Genomic DNA, 17,653 nt, shown 5'->3' on the forward strand with positions numbered 1-17,653 from the left:
CTGCCTTCTGACCTTAAAAATGAACTGCTGGTATCCCAGCTGAACTGAAGCGTCCTTCGAGTATATTATGCCAGTCCAGGACTGAGAGAAAAATGTCAGGCATGAGCCCATCTCATGTTTATTTTGCTGCCAGGGTTACCAGCATCATCAACAGGCTGGCGACAGACTGGTTCCTCCGCCCAGTGCCAACGCCTCCTCCATATATGGGTCAGGATACATATAGCAGGGCCACCAATGTCATGGGTTAGAGAGACACCCAGGTGATGTATTTGGAACCCAGGTCCTGATTGTGGTCTCCTCACTACCTCCTTGCCACACACACCCTAGAACTAACAACACAACAAGCAGGCTGCCACCTTGAGACTCCCACAGGTTAAAGTGCCACACCCCGTTTAGGGCACTCTTTTTTATCTGACCTAAAGAGAGAGCTTTATGTGAGATGAAAAAGATCTTCAGAGGGATATAGACTAAGAAGTGCAGCTAGGAATGAGTTCCAAGAGGGTGGCCCTGCTAATTAAGGGGGTGTGGGTCATAATATGTGAATCCTGTGTTTCACAAAGCACACCACCTGTCCAGTGTTTCGGTGCCTCTCTGTGAATGTTATGTTATTGCATCCACGCTTATCACACAACAATGAACAAATGCCTGAAGTAGGCCAGACCTATTGGCTCTGACAATGCTTTTAACCCCTTCGACGCCCATGACGGAACGGTTCCGTCATGCACGTCGGTTGGGCTGTGCTTATGACGGAACCGTTCCGTCATGGCCCCGCCCGCGCTCAGAACCTTCAGCGTGGCGCGGAAATCAGCGTCGCGCTGAAGGGGTTAAACTGTACCTGACAAATGGGTAACAATATTGATATTGCTGTGATTAATTGCAACTGAAAATGTTTTCATACTGAAACTTTGAGACTGGGAACTAAACATTACTAAAGTATGTGGGAGGGGTTGTGGTCTTCCGAGCATCTCAATCACTTCTGTTCTCCCTTTGACACCACTTACCTCTGCAATCTTTCAATTTTGTGCGTGTTTTCTCCGGGCATCTTTGACAAACCATCCATATGCCTAACTCACACATCATTACCGCCTCATAAGTCTTCCTCACCACATGATCAACGAAGTGAGCTTCAGCTCCACACCAGAACCCTCCAAAGCAAAAGTAGCCTTCCATCCCTTCCCAACATGGCTGACCCTTATCACCCTTGACCTTTATAAGAGGAGGGCCAACCCAACCCCCAGCCTGTCTTTTTGGTTCTGCGCTGACTCTCCTGATGCGCTGTCAGGTAAGTGGTTCCTGCTGTAGCAGGAACATGGGTCCATGGGTGGTGGCCCTGCTCTGGCGGGACCTTGGGATCTGGGACCTCGCCCTTCCTTCCCCCGGTATCCTTTCAGGGCCGGTTAGGCTCTGGATTAGCGAGCCATGGGCGGCCAGGGAGGTCTGGGGCTCTGCCTAGTGGCCTCTTCTGACCCCTCGTCCATGTGGCTAATGTGTTTTGGGAAAATTGTTCGTGCCAGGCCTCCCCTCCCCCCCATCTGTTGCTCTTCATATCTGGGGTTTACAATTCCCCACTCCCGGGCACCCCCGGTCTGAGCGAAGGGAAGTGCCCTATTGCCGGGCTGCTTGGGTAGGGCTATTTGCCAGGGTGTTGGGCAGGGCACCCGGCAGACCGTTCTACTGTCCACCAGGACACATTAATTTTCGTTAGGCACAGGGAGATTAAGTGATTTGCCCAGAATCACAGGATGTTCAGCTTCATTGCCGAGACTCGAACCCGGCTCCGCCGATTCGAGATCGACCGCCCTAGCCATTAGGCCAACTCCTCTCCCCATGAATCTAGCATAGGTTTGGAACTGGAAGGAACCATTCCAGCACAGAATACTATGCACAGACTCACTTTAACCATTTTCCCACTCTGTATGTGTGCATGAAAGTGCAGCACATATGCAAGGCGCCGTTTTCTCACGCTAAACCCAATCTACTTTATTTAGTAAATTGGGTTTAGCATGAGTAACCTTGGGTGGTTGTATGGGAACGCCCATGCACCACCCTTGGTTCGCCCTCATGGCGCAAAGTAATGCCCTGCATTACTTTTCCGTTATTTCCAGATCTAAACAAGTTTAGTACGGGAAAGAGAATTAGGGAAAAAAGATTTTGCGCCGATTTGTGTCATTTTTATGACGCAAACACGGCATAAAATCTTAGTAAATCTCCTTCTTAGTGTAGTAATGCAGGGACCGGCGCTAAAATGAATTATGCTAACCCTTGCTGCGTGACACTTGGCAGGGCTGCCCATGCTGTGTTAGACCGAAGCAAAATGTGAATGAGAATTTAACAGAGCAATGGATGAAGCCTTTGACCAAAAAACCCTCTAGGATGCATATTATGTACGATTTTTCTGGAAAAACAATGATATGGTGAGACAACTAAAGCTGTCTCATAGGCCAGTCCTAAAAAGCAAATACCACTACAGAATGTAAGATAAAGTAATATGTCAAATGTATCAAGCCCACTGCATCGCTGTACATGTGTATTAATTTAAGGGATTGTGACAGCCATTATGGATAAATCGATCTGTGTTTTTCTATAACGTTAAGGGCATGAATATAGGACACAGTGGGGACTCTTTTCAAAGTCAGTTTTAATCGTCACCTAGCCTAAACCGTAGCGACACCCAGGACCAACCCTGTGATGTCATCAGAGTCAGTGCCACTTCTGCAAACGCTGCCATTAAAGTGAACGATGAGTTTTCCTAATATGTAGTTCTGTTCAAAGCCACTGGAGGGCACACACGCATCAAGTATTCTTTTCCTAAAAATCTCGAAGGGAAACTGTTTCAATTGACTGCACCCATACGGTCTTCTGTGATACTTGACTTGTGAAACGGATGGGTTTTTTTCAGGTTTATTTTCAATAATGCTTCTTTGGTAGGACCAGCAATCTCAATAGATGCTTTATGCAGAGAGAAAAGACGGAAAACATTAAATAGTTCACAACCGTCGCATTTACATATTTGGGTAATATTTTGGTTGAGGAAAATTCACAACGAGCATTTTGTACAAGAAAAATGCATGCCGTATTGTCGACATACACGTGTGTCAATACATTTCAGGAGGAGCTCAGAAGCTGTACAGGTAAGTACTTCAGAGCGGGCTAGTGGGACGGTTTAAGAGCAGGGGTGTGTCCAGAGCACACTACCCTTCTGCCATATGGATGGACCTGTAGGAGGCCTGCTCAACCAGGAGAGTATTTCCAGGGTCGGACTGGGACCGAAAATAGCCGCAGGCACCCAAAAAAAGACAACCCAGTAATGAATTAGCTAATTTAAAAAAAGTGGCCCACGTTTGCAAACTGGGGAAGTTTAGAAACTTTTTAACGGGGATATTCTCAAGAACGTGTGATAACCATCGCAAAAGTTACTTAACGCAACCTCCAACATCACAGTCTATCACGGGAAATTTACGCCGTGTTAACCAAGTATTCACAACACGGCAGCACCATGCGATAGTCCCCAGATAACGCGCCAAATGACCGCGATCAAACCAACACCATGCCGCAAAAATGCGAAACACGAACGCAAATAAAGTTGCGATGAGGCCAATCGCAATACAAAAAGCAGCGAAAACCAGCGACAGGCCTGCAAATCCCACGCATCTGGCGGGATAATGCACTATAAAAGCTACAAAAACAACACACCAGAAACAATCCAAAGTGTATAGCAACATAGATGCACCCTGACCGAGCGCAGAGGCCAACGCAAACCCCACAAGCCCCACAGACCACCAGCAAGGAACAGCGGGGTCGGGGAAGGCCAAGGAGAAGAGAGGGAGGAAGACAGGGCGCAGTCCACAGGAAAACAAGATCAGCGTAACGGAGGTAACAGAACACTACCAGCAACTGACCCACAATCAGACTACCTTGTTTGCAGCCGGAGTGTCGAGGAGGCCAATGGAGGAGGCCAAGAGGCGCCGGCATGATGTGAAAACCTAAACCAGGCACACAGCCATTGCCAACAGGAAGGCAGCAACAGCGACAGGAGGTGAGAGTCCTGCGCCACAGGAGGAGCTGGAGGAAATGGAGGCAAGTCATCAGTGTGGAGACGGTGCAAGGAGGTGGGAGTACGGACACAGCTCGAGAGGACCTGACACAACAACAGTGTGAGTAACGACCAGGGACTGGGGGGACGGGAGAGATGGGCACAATGGCACACATGAACAATTAAGTATAGCACACTGCACCCACAATGACCCAGGATCATGTCCTTCATCCCCGTGGCACACTGCAGGACACACACATAGCAATCACAGCACATCCCTTGACAATGTGGCACAAAGTGCAACACCGACACTGCAGAACAGGGGACACAACTGGGTCCGCTAATGCGCAGAAACAGGCCAATCACTTTTGACAGAGCAGGGAACGTGAGATGCATATGTACGGGTACAACCTCACATCCGTCATGTAGTCCAAATGTCCACTGTCCCCCCTCAAATTGCCAGCACCGCCTAAACAGTCACAATGTACATTGTCACACAGTCTGCATGTCTACAAGAACAATGCGCCAACATAAATGTCAACACAATGTCCCCTTCATATTGCAGAGGGACAAACAACACGTCCAGCAGGTCAGACCAGACAACCCATCAGTGATGTCGGAGATGACCACCACACCTTCGACACCGACGCCCTGCAACAGCTCATGGACATCTCAGGCAACCCACCCCCAGGAGCAGGGCAGCCAAGCTACATAGAGGAGACCCCAGCCCGTGCACAGACCACACAGCAGGAAGCACCCGCCACCACGGATGGCTCCCAACACTTCACCGAGGCACACATCGCATTCCAATGCCAGGTGTCAGAATGCCAAAAGGAGGTGGCCGAAAAGGTGTGGGTGGGGTCAGAGCTCATGGAAGCCAAACTACATCACAGACGGGGTGTCGAAGTCCCATCAGGGACCACCTACACCCCACAAAGGAGACACACTGCGACAGAGACACATGCATTTGCACATTTCCTGTACTGAACTACGCCCAGAGCCCCGTGATTACCATCCACACACCCATGCTGGTCCTCTGTATGACGGCCCAGTACACCCCTCTCATCGAGTGGCTGATGACAAAGCTACATCTCCAAGCTTTAACCCGCTGTCTGCGATGACATGGTTTGCGTCCGCTGTACACAGCACAATGTAATGTTGTAGGGCCCGGGGCCCTCGTGCACACATCATGACCACACGGACACACCCGGAGCGGAATTTCCACCATCGGGCCGGAATCTCCGCTTCCGGGCGGGAATACCCACAATCTGGTGTTAATTGACTATATCTGATGCATTGTGGGTATTCCGGCCTGGAAGTGGAGATTCCGGCCCGATGGTGGCAATTCCGCTCTGGGTACGAAAATTCCGGCACAAGTGCGGACGTAAACTTCGGACAGTCGTAAGTGCATTCTGTGAATACCATGGGTAGTAAGTTTAGGATTTTGTCGTAAGTTAGTTCTGTGAATCGGGCCCTATGTTCCTAGTGTGAGAAACATCCAGAGTAGGAGGGCTGCCTGAGAGAGTACAAAAGGTGAGACCCATGCGGCAAGTGGGCTCCTAGGAATCCCTTTTTAGGTCCTGTTGAGAACAGCACCTAAAATACTACTTTGATTCCACCATCCGGGTAGCCCCTACTAGCTTCTGCGGGCTTCAAATTGGCACTACCACTGCTGATGGCATGAGAAGCCACAATGCTACATAGGCCCAGCAGAGGGTCAGAACGGTCCAGGAGTGGCTGCCTTCCGGTAGGTTCACCTGCATTGTCTCCAAAGGCGTCAGCAACTGCTGAAACCTCTGGACCGCTATGGAAAAGCCTACTGGGCAGGATTCATTCTTTCTACCAGGACATTGCACAAGTGATAGACGCAGGCTTGACCTGCTCCCTTGACTGCAAAAATAACAATGAGCAAGTACTACAGGTTCATGCCTGCGGTCTGGACAGAGAACTGTTACGTGCTAACTCGCAAGGACTTGAGACTTATTTTGCGCACAACAACAACGGTGGTAGGGTCAATGTGACTGCGCATTTAAACTTATGGGGAATGCTATCTGCACCTGAACTTAATTCATGCATCTGCAGGAGACTACTGAGGGACTATAGTGAATAAGGTCACTTTAGCAAGAATAAAGAAGTGTAACGTCAAAAGCAAGGAAGAATTGTGATCAGCAATACCACTGTGTATTTGTTCATTTGATTGTATGATATTTAATTCTGCTTTGTTATTAAACGTAGTTTCTTTTACAAAAAGACAAGCATTGGGATTTACTTTGAGTTACTGTGTCTGTTGATTAATTGCGGAGTTCTGAGCGTTGTTCTCCACATTGCTTCCCTGGAGAGCCTGGAACCACTTGCCCATGCTCCCCTGAGAGTCAAAAGAGTGGAAAGAGTTGTATTTGACCTAGTTTGCACAGCTATAGTAGGTAGGGCCCCAGGGCATCAGTGGCAAACAACTTCATCTACCACTACCGAGGGCCTTCAGGCCCTGCCTGCCGGTCCCTTCCGGCATCTTCGATGAATGAATTAACTCATAAATGTACACTGGGGCTTCAGGGCCTCAGGTTCTTGGCCTTGTGAAATCTTTGCAGTCCTAAGGATAGATTTGATGTCTGAATATCATGCTACAACAATGTAACCACTATCGCAGATACCAAAATATCATGGTGGTCACTATATGTAGGTATATATAGGTTACTATGCTTAACTCCACATCGACGTACTTCTGTAACCAAGATAAATATATGTGGAGTTAGGTATAGTAAATCAATACTTACCTACATTGACATAACTTAGATTATTTTTGTAGCCGATATAATGGCTGTTATATGTGTGTAGCTTTTGCCTAAAATTGTACAGTTGTATGAACTTAAGGCATAAACATCAGCTTGGGTTTATGAGAAACTCAATCGTCCTTAATTCCAATATCAAGAAAAGTATTACAATGTTGTAGTGTAGGATTGATTAACTCTCGATTGCCCTCTGTGAAAACTGGGCCCTATGATAGGATGGTATTCCTTGTTCCCAGTAGGATGGCACTCAGAAGTGCATAACCTGCATTGGTAACACGAGCAGTCTGACCATGTATGTGAAGCACATGTGTGTGCAGCACAGTCCTCCCCATGTTCGGTACTATCCAACCCACAACAATAAAGCCCCTCAACCTGTAGCCATCTGATAGAAAGTACACATGTGCCAGCTTTGTGCATCCTGGAACACTTTGGTATTACAGATGAGACTGTGGGGGCTTGTGGGGCTCCATCTGACATATAGATTGCACCAGCGATATAAGCCCGCAGATGCAATCTCAATTAGCATCACAGCATGGTCCCATGTAAATAATGAAATGCCTCGCCTTACTGTCCATGCCACATTACAGACACGGGCACAGACACTCAGAGGCCAGCAGTAGGTGCACTGACAGTGTGCCACATAGAGGTGGTACACAGTCATTGGTCCTCCCCAGGGCACCCCTTGGGGGGAAGGCATAGGGGTCCAAGGGACCCACTAGGTATCCCCATGCAGGCTGGTGCAGTGAAAGTTAGGCTGCCGGCTTTAAACAGCTTTTCACGAATTCACTATTCACAGTGCGTGCACAGGCACACACCTGCACTGCCAATAGTTGTATTTGTAGTGGTATGGCACATTGTCCCATACTGTAACCCCTGCACACACGTAAGTGTGCCCAGTGGTGCAGACTGAGACAGTATGCTGTATTTATAATTCAAATTCTGGTGTTTTAACCATCCAGGAGCTGTATAATGACTTCTCCGTTTTCCAGTGTACCAAGGTGACATATCAGTGAGTCAAGAACTCCTTTCCTCAGGGTGTTACATGGTGTTGAAGCAGACTGTATTCCAATAGCCATAATATATCTTCATTTAGCACGAACCAGACATAGACTATCATGATAACCTAATTCCAGGTCATCACAGACACTGTCTCCAGTCCTGAACCTTTCAAAGATGTGTTAGTCATATTAGCTGAGTTGTAGCGATGCAAGACCACAATTCCCAGAATGCATCAGACTTTCACACAGATGTCTAGTACTGGAAACAATGAGTTGGAGAAAGTGGGGCACACGATTTCAGACACATTTCTGAGTCACATAGACTCACATGGGGTATCTAGCATACTTAAGCAATAAGCCTTTAGGGCCCACCTTAACTACTCCTCTCGAGACAGCCATTTGCTCATATTCTGCCTGGTCTCTAGCATTACCATTTCTCATACATTTAATCTCTTTCTGTCCTAATCTTTTTTTAGAATTACTCATGCAGGATGTTTTATGGGTTCTTAGCCCTTTCAGCAACAGGATACTTTTCAACATGGCTGCTGAGTTAGAGTCATACCAAAACTAGATGTCATCTAAAAGCAGCCTTTTAGCTGTTATAGTTTAGAAAACTCTTACTTGTCAATTTTGATTTCCCAGTAGGTTTCGGAGGTGAGTGGTATCCAGTTGATGTTGCCGGTGTAGTATGAAGGGTCAGTTTCTCCAAATGTCAGAACGCTACCTGGGCCTTCAGCTCTACAACGGAAACAAAAATGTATTTATATTGTTATTAACATATTATCACAAGTGTAAAACCAGTGCTGATCCAAACAGTACGATAGCATTGCATCCTTTTTCCTATTTTCATAGGGACTCTCTACAAACAATCAGATACAGCCCTCTAGGTTCTTGATCAACATATAAGCCAATGCAAAGAATCTCTGATATAACCCATAGACAGGATACAGACATTGTGCCGCAGCCGCTGACCCCGTTAACCTGTTGCTGGTAGGTGTTCGAGGCCCTCCTCCTCCATCAGAATCCAGCCTGCGCCTCATCCCTGGCGGTGCTTTCCTTCTCCTTCCCCTTCTCTATTTAATGGGGGCTGCGCACAGCGGTCACGCCAAAGGCAAGCCCGTCTGCGCCCATCCGAGACCCGAACAAGGAAGCGCCAGGGTCCCTGGCTCTCCGACCACCCACCGCTATGACTCAGTTGCCTTTCTCACACTCAACCCCTAAAAAAATAACAACTGTCAGCTATCCACGCTGAACACCACCCACTGGCGCCAAATCTTCACCACCCTCCGCACCACCACGACCGCCACACCCACACTGGACGCCAATACCACTGAAGCACTGAAGTGCATCCTCCTCAACGTGCGCTCCCTGCAAAGACAAGCCATAGAGATCTGGGAGCTACTCGACACCCTCTCACCAGACGTTGCCTTCTTCACTGAAACCTAGACCAATGCCTCCTCCACCCCGACTTCGCTACCGCCATTCCCGACAGCTACAAGATCCAGAGGAAGGACCGCCCCAACCGTCTAGGAGGAGGACTCGCCATTGCACACAAGATCTCCCTCTGACTCTCTACCTCCACCAGGAGCGACTCCTCCGCCACCACCGAACACCTTCATTTCCAGATCCAGACCACCCCCAGAACCACTATACAAGAACGCCATGACAGAATACCGCCAACACATAAGATCCACAAAGAAGACCTTCATCCAGAACAAAATCATCACCAACTCCAGCAACTTAAACAAACTCTTCAACATCATCCAGCAACTCACCAAACCCCCCAGCGAAGCCACGGACGTCACTCCCTCCCAAGACCTCTGCAACAAGCTTGGCTCATACTTCCACCTGAAAATCAAGGCCCTCTACGACAACTTCAGCGAGCAGACTCCAGAAACCACCCATTCCTCCAGCGACGACAGCCAGCCCACCGTCACCACCGGGTCCCCGGTCACCACCGAAGATACCACCACGACCATGAAGAGTACTCACTCAGGAGCCCACATGGACGCCTGCCTTTCGAACATTTTCCACAGAGCTGCCGCCGTCATAGCACCCCAGCTACGATGCACCATCAACCCCACCTTCGAATCCGGCACTTTCCCCGATGACTGGAAACGCGCAGAAGTCAAGACCCTCCTCAAGAATCCCTCTGCAGACCCAATGGACCTGAAGAACTACCGACCCATCTCTATACTTCCCTTCGTAGCCAAAGTCACTGAAAAGATCGTCAATGCCCAGCTGACAAACTTTATCGAAGATAACTCCATCTCAGACCCCTCCCAATCCAGATTCGGCAGCAACCACAGCACCGAGACCACCCTCCTTGCCACCACAGATGACATTCGAATACTCCTTGATCAAGGCCACACCGCAGCCCTTATCCTACTTGACCTCTCTGGAGCTTTCAAAACCATCTCCTACCGCACCCTCGCAGCCAGACTCCACGTCGCCAGAATACAGGGAATCACCCTCGACTGGCTCTGCTCCTTCCTCGCCGGCAGATCCCAAAGGATCAGACTCCTGCCTTTCATGTCCGAACCAACAGAGATAAACAAGGATCATCGCTCAGTCCCACGCTCTTCAACATCTGCAGGGTTGCCCTTCGCCGCCATCGTCAGACAACATGGACTCAGCATTGTATCCTATGCCGACGACACCCAGCTCATCTTATCCCTCACGAAGGACCCTGAAACCACCAGACTTAGCCTCCAAGAAGGAATGAAAGACGTTACAGCTTGTATGAGCAGCAGCTGTCTGTAACTCAACTCGAAGAAGACAGAAGTCCTAGTCCTTGGACCCTCCCTCTCTGCATGGGACAACTCCTGGTGGCCCGCAGCACCCCACCCACCCCCATGGACCACGCTCTGAACCTCAGCATCATACTCAACTCCTCCCGCACCATGACCCGACAGATCAAGGCCGTCACCTCCACCTGCTTCAAGACCCTCGCATCCTATGCAAGACGTTCAAGTGTGTCCCCCAAAGCCAGAAAGACCATCACCCACGCATTAATAATAAGCAGACTTGACTATGGAAAGGCCTTGGAATCAACAAATCCCTGCTACACAAACTCCAGACCATCCAGAACACCACGGCCAGACTCGTCCTCGGCATCCCGCGACATGAACACATCACCCAATGCCTGCGAGACCTCCACTGGCTCCCTGTCAAGAGAGTAACCTTCAAGTTACTCACCCACACCTACAAATCCCTCAACAACATCGGACCCAAATACTACTTTGAAAGAGTCTCCTTCCACGTACCAAAAAGGAACCTCCGCACCACCGACCTCACTCTGGCAGAAATCCCACGCATCCACGGTACCAGAGGAGGTGGAAGAGCCTTCTCCTACATTGTGGCCAAAGCCTGGAACGAGCTCCCAGTCAACATAAGACGCTACCCTACTCTGCACACCTTCAGGAAAAGCCTCATGGCCTGGCTCTCTGGCTGAATCGGAGCTGCACCCCCCAGTGCTTTGTGACCCTCAAGGGTGAGTAGCACGCTTTTATACCCCCTGATTGAATTATTGATTAAATGAGCATAACCCTGATTATTAGACAATGCCAGTGTGTGCGATCATTTTACATTTTTACAGCAAATGGTGCATGTTGCATAAAGCCATAATTTCAAGAGTCAAATGTACAATGGGAATACTTATCCACTTTGCAGTGCCATATTAGTCCAGATACCACGACTCCAGTAGCAAATGACATTGACCACTATGGCTGGGGTCCAGTAGCCCATGTTTGCCCTGTGACCCTGAAAAGGGTCTGACAAGGTTCAATCATCTTCCCACTGCTGAAGATATTTTAGGTTGCTCTTCATATTGCTTTGCCCTGGAATTGGTGCTTGCTCTGGAGGGATTGCAATTGAATGTTATCTTAGTCATCATCTTGAAGAGATTGTGTCTATCCACTTGATGCCAAAATGTGCCAGCAGTGGCCCAGCAGCACTTACGGTTGGGCTTTGAATCCAATTAGAGGGACCCCATTGTCTGATTTAAAAATTCAAGAGCAATAAGTGTCAGATTTAATAGTTTTGGTAGAGAGTAGAGTGTAATCTCACTACACAAAGTCCAGATGACTTCGCTATCATCAAGGATTTAGGATCTCAAGAACAGGTGTCACCGGTACAACCTGAGGCCTATGAGGAATCCCAGAGGGGGCAGAGGGGGATGACCCCTGGGGGTATATAGTTCGACTGCTTTTCCTGCCCTGTGGAACTGGGAAATGGATTGTATGATTCAGAGAGCCCATTGTTACACATTTTGGCCACCTCCTGAGGGGACTCATCCCCGTTACCCACGGCTAATTCCAATATATGTGGGCAATTTCTTGTTGCAGCAAGAGATATTCAGGGATCCTCACCCATGGTCCCCCATTAATGCCTCCGGAGTGGAGTTCTTTGTTCACTTTGACTTCTATCACGAGACTGTAGTTCGGCGATGGCAGCTTATAGAGTGTTTCCCTGTGCTGCAAAAACCCAGAGCCTCAGTCACACTATTGAGCCTGCTATTCTGCATATTTAGTATGAGGGGCTTACTCTTGTTTTGAAACCCCAAAGATTTGAGAGCTCCTTGCCAAGTCGCAAAATGGAAACAAGGGAACAAATGGTCCGGTATGACTGTCTCTTTTCCTTCATGATATTGCAGGGAATTGGACTTAGTCCATGAATCGAGGGACAAAAGAACTTTCGGATTAACTCCATGTAATTTCCTTTTTTTGTCCTTTTTTCTTTTCTTTATTCTTTCTGCTTCTCCTTTAGTTGCTTGATTAGCTGCTGGTTGTCTTGACTTCTACAACTTTCTTGGCTTTGCCAGTGCCCGTCTTTGGAGTGAACTGGGCGGTCTTGGGGCCTTTGGGTGGTCTCTACACATCTTACTTTTCTTTTATTTCTTATTCTTGGCTCGGGCTGCCTTGGGGGCATGGGGGAATGTTCTCACAACTATTGCAGGTTCAACTGTCTTCTCTTGTTTGGGCAGTTGTTGGGGGGATGGGAGGGAGCTCTGTCTGGGGGGGGTCAGGTCTCATATTCATAATGCGGCTTGTGGACTTGGGTGGATGGAGGGGGTGAAAAAGCAAAAAATAACAAGCATTTACAATGCAATGGTCTCGGCATTGTTAAAGTTAGAGCTATTGGCATTGCTCATGACATTATTTTTGTTTATGTTTTTGTTTTTAAAACATTTAAAGAAACGGCATTGTTATTTACAATGCCAATAGCTTAATCACTCTCAAATGCGAGACCTTTTGCATTTGCACCCACACACAGAGCCACACACACAAAGCCACCCACACACACAGAGCCACCCACACAGAGCCACCCACACACAAATAGAGCCACCCACAGAGCCACCTACACACACAGTTACCCACACACAGAGCCACCACACATAGAGCCACCTACAAAAAAAGCCACACACATAGAGCCACACACACAGAGCCACCCACACACACACACAGAGCCTCCCACACACACAGAGCCTCCAACAAAACAAAAGAAGAAGTCCCTTCATAGTGCAAGGGGCACTTTGTATAGAAATGCAGTATGCCCTTGTCACCAACACGTCCTGGGTGTTACAGACAGCCTTACAGCTCATATCACACGCCATATGGACCTACAGTGCATGCGGACCGGGTCAAGTGAAGCGAGGCTACAACTGCACCAAAACACGGGAGGGCGTTGTGCTGGTGGTCTTTACATGGGGTCCGTGTCCAGGGCCGGGTTGCGCACATGTACCGAGGGAAAGCAGGGATGTGAATGATGTGCGCACTCCGGGGCCGTGCACAAAGGGCTGCTTATGCACAAGAGGAATGGGATTGAACGCACAAAGTCTTTAGGAAACAAAAGGCCTTGGTACACTTCAGGTAGCCGCTCTGGGTTCTAAGTTCTTAGACTACTGTGTGCACGGAAGGACCGGGTGAGCGGGTATAAGTTAGCGCAAAGGGGTATTTTTTTGCACAAAAGCGACGTGCTTAAGGGGAGATTCTGAACGAGGGCTCTGGCATAGATGGAGTGTACGACTGGCAGGAAGGTGTGCACAAACCAGTGCTTTGTGAACAATGTACCGTAGATGTGGGGCACAGAAGTGATGTGTGCGCATGGACGATGTGTGTACAGGATATATGTGTGCACAGGAATGTGTATGAAGAACAGAGATTGTGTGGGCATGAGGTGCGTGGAGAGGGATGTACATGAGACTGCATGCACAGCGTGTGCAAAGAATTCAGTGAAAATGACCATCTCACACAGCGCATGGGATGTCTGCAGTGCTCTCCTACCTGCGAGCTGGCTTCTGTCTCGGTGAGCGCTGCTTTTAATAGGCTCCGAGCCCCCGTGCATCCCTCAGCATCCTCCGGACCTAGGCAGCTGCGCACGCTCACAGCGAACGGCTCTGGTTCACTGCTGGCAGAGCGCGAGAGCGCGCGTGCACTGCAACAGTATAATAGCTGTCACAATGGGCAAGAAGGACACACGCCCGCAAGAACGCCCCTGTGCTACAGTACGGGCACATTGCGGCCTGCGTCTTCTACATGCACACCGGGAGTTGTAGTTTCATTATTCGTACCCGGAGTGACGTGATCTTTTAACGATTATCATCCCTCAAATAGCCAGTGCCGGTGACTCCGAGCCATTTGTCCACATCCATGAAGGTTTTTGTTTGCCGGGCAGTAATATACATAACGTCCGATGAATACAGAGTCCTTGATAGGATCATACATCGAACACTACTATTCTGAACTGAACACGCCCCCACAACTCTATGCATAAACCTGCGCGTGCGCATCTCCGTACAAATAGTTATTTTAGAGACAGCGCCAATGCAAGCACAACAGGGAATTAGCTCAGATTGCAGTTGAGGGAGTGGTGCCTCGGGACCTTTCTCCGGCATAATCAGATAAAAAGAGTGAAGTCCTGGGTTTCACTGAAAAAAATAGCTCACCTGATTTAAATCCTCGTCGTTCAGCAAATGAGACTCCCTGGGGTTAAGCAATTCTGAAACTTGCTTTTATTGAATATGTTGGCTTGAAATTTCCTGCAGGGGTCAGCCGATGGGGGGAAAATGCCTGCATTGCACCACGCGAGTCTACAGCGTGTCTTGCTCATGCTGCCTGCACGCGCCAGTAGGCTCTCTGATTGGTTGACAAGGTCCACCAATCACAGTGCTTATTTGGTAGTTGCCAACTAATCAGAGAGCCGACTGGCACGTGTAGACAGCGTGAGCAAGACATGCCGTAGACTCGCTGTCTTACAAGCCCCGTCTCTTTCGGATTCGTGGGCGTGTTTTTTCGATTATTTCTCTTTTTTTAACACGCCCACGAATCCGAAAGAGACGGGGCTTGTTTGGAGAGACAAAGCTCTTCTCCAATGGCTGCCCAGCATTTAAGAGGACAGCCAATGGAGAAGGGGAGAGAAGAGGGGCGGGTTCAAGCCCCACTACTCCAAGTCATTAAATCTCACGAGCGAGACTGCACAAGCGCAGCCTTCGCTAGCCAAGACCTAAAAAGGACATCCGGAGGTATTAACTTGTTGCAGGACAAACCGGGATTAAGTAAGATTTCATGTTTTCATAATTTTGTTGGATGTGCTGGATGCTGGATAGATCATGTTAAGGGCTAAGCCAGGGGGTGGTCATGACCAGCAGCTTCACATTCTTTCCTGGAATGTTAACGGTATGAAGTCATCCCATAAGCCTAATTTAATAAAGGAGGAGTTATATTATCTCTGCCCACAGTTAGTCAGTCTACAGGAAACCCATCTTTCTAATACGCCGATCTCTCTTTTGGACGGTTCGAGGTATCATGTTTTGGATATGGCCTGCTTTACATCATCCCAGAGATAGATTGCCAATTTGAGCTTAAAGTGTTAGCTTCTGCAGACGACCTTACTATTTTGACTTAAGCAGCTAAGAGTTCTCTAGCAGCAATCGAAACACTGGCAAACAAATTTTCTAAGGGAATGAACCCAATCTCAATAAGACTCTGGTATTGGTGATCATTGCTTCTTCTGGGTAGGATCGGTGCTGGGTTAGCTCAGTGACATACTTAGGGGTAGAAATCTCTTTGTAGATGGAAGAGGTAATGGAGTTTAATTTCGGTCAACTTTCATCAAGAACTACGGAGACATTAAGCAAGTGGAACCACCTATATAGCGGGTCAATAGCAAGGTGCAATCTTATTAAAATGATCATCTTGCAATGTAATCTACATCTCTCTCGATGTATGCCTTTGTTTTTACCTAAAGCCTTTTTCTCACAGGTAGAGGCCTTGAGGTAAAAATGTATATTGGGGTATAAAAAGCCTAGAGCAGTATAGAATTGCTCCAGAGGTCATGGGGGGAGGGGGGTTTTCGCTACCAAAAGTATGAGCATACTACCTAGCAGCATTAATGGCTTGCTTTGCTATGGTTTTGGGGTGTGAACCATGGGTGTTTGTTCGTCTGTTTCCAGAATATCTGTCCTGGGGCGGATATAGTCCTGTAGTGAAGATCGTTATCTACCTATGTACAACGCTAAGTTAGCATAACCGCGTTAAATGTTAGAAAGCCATCTTGCCGCTTTTGCTGCTTTTGCACACGACACTGTAGTCACATGTTATTAGAATTGAGAAATGCTTACTCGACTTTGCTTCACATGAGAACTGTCTGTTGTTAACATCTTAAACAGTGAATAGTGACCTTGGTCTGTACACAGTGTAACAGAAACAGTCTGGATCGCTAGACGGTGCATGTTGTTGAGTTCAGGTTGATCGGCCCACTAGTTTAGCCATAACACGCACGCAGCTGCAAAATCCTGAAAGTCAAATGCTTTTAATATTGCAGTGTTACATGTTTTCAACACATTCGGAAGAAGAGCGTTCCTAGGAGCAGAGCATAGCTGATCCTGTGATGTGAACTCTCTGAGCTGATCTATACGGAGGGGGTTCCCCATTCAAGCCTAGAGACCTTTTATTAGTCTAATAATACTATTAGTGTGTTAAAGAAAGGAAGGTGGCCTAGAGCCACTGTAATTTTATTATGATTGCTCCTTTCATTTTCTATGGTATTGTAACTATGCTGATGGTTTTGATTTTAATCGTTTGTCTGCTAATGTTAGCCAAACTGCTGCATATTAGGACACGAGGTTTATAAAATAAACTCTTTAAACTTTTCCTGTGTCTCTGTTTATTCTGTTGTGGACTGGTACGAGAATAATTATGAAAAGGTGTTTCTGATTCCCACCATTCCTGAGAAATATACTAAGTTGCTTGTTCTGGGTTGTCTATTCATTGGGACCGCCGAGCTAAACCTCGGATAACGAATGGGACACTGATGCTGGCCGGATAGGGGGTTCTGGGTTCTGAGGCGAGTTTTTGGTACACCGCAATTCACTGAGGGCCTGGGTTCCTGCGCATAGTTCTGCGCATAAGCAGAATCCCTGCAACAGTCCCACACAGTATTTTTAATGATACAGAATACTTCAAGAGGACTCGGTTTAATAGTCTGCAGGTCTTACAATCTAAATGGGCCTTCCTGAAAATGAGATTTCTGGGCATCACTCTCTTCAATACATGCTCTTATTTAGGCTCCAACCCTAACTTTCCTCGCCAAGTACATGAGGGATTTATGGAATGTTGGCAGGCATCCCACCTTTTTACACTGGGTTATTTCTATGAGGGTGACTGTCTTCTTCCATTTGAGATCTTTGGCTTATCTTCACCTCTGGCATTTTGTTATGGGTTTGATGACGGATGATCTTGATTGCTTTTCGAATTCCTTCTTGGAATACCTATGGTGTGGTCCGCCAAAGAAGAGCATCAGTCTAATTTAGCAAATGATTTCGTAGGCCGAGA

General features: G+C 47.9%; 1 protein-coding gene across 1 annotated transcript in view; it reads right to left on the bottom strand.

The window, feature by feature from the left end:
- The window catches only part of LOC146854135 (pepsin A-like), a 109,782-nt gene that overhangs the window by 42,801 nt on the left and 49,328 nt on the right, over positions 1 to 17,653 (bottom strand). Inside the window, exon 6 of the mRNA XM_085651901.1 lies at positions 8,442 to 8,558. Within this exon, the coding sequence (XP_085508027.1) occupies positions 8,442 to 8,558 (117 nt within the window). The remainder of the gene's footprint in view (positions 1 to 8,441; positions 8,559 to 17,653) is intronic.

This window comes from Triturus cristatus, chromosome 4_1 (genome assembly GCF_964204655.1).
Source record: "Triturus cristatus chromosome 4_1, aTriCri1.1, whole genome shotgun sequence".
NCBI lineage: Eukaryota > Metazoa > Chordata > Amphibia > Caudata > Salamandridae > Triturus > Triturus cristatus.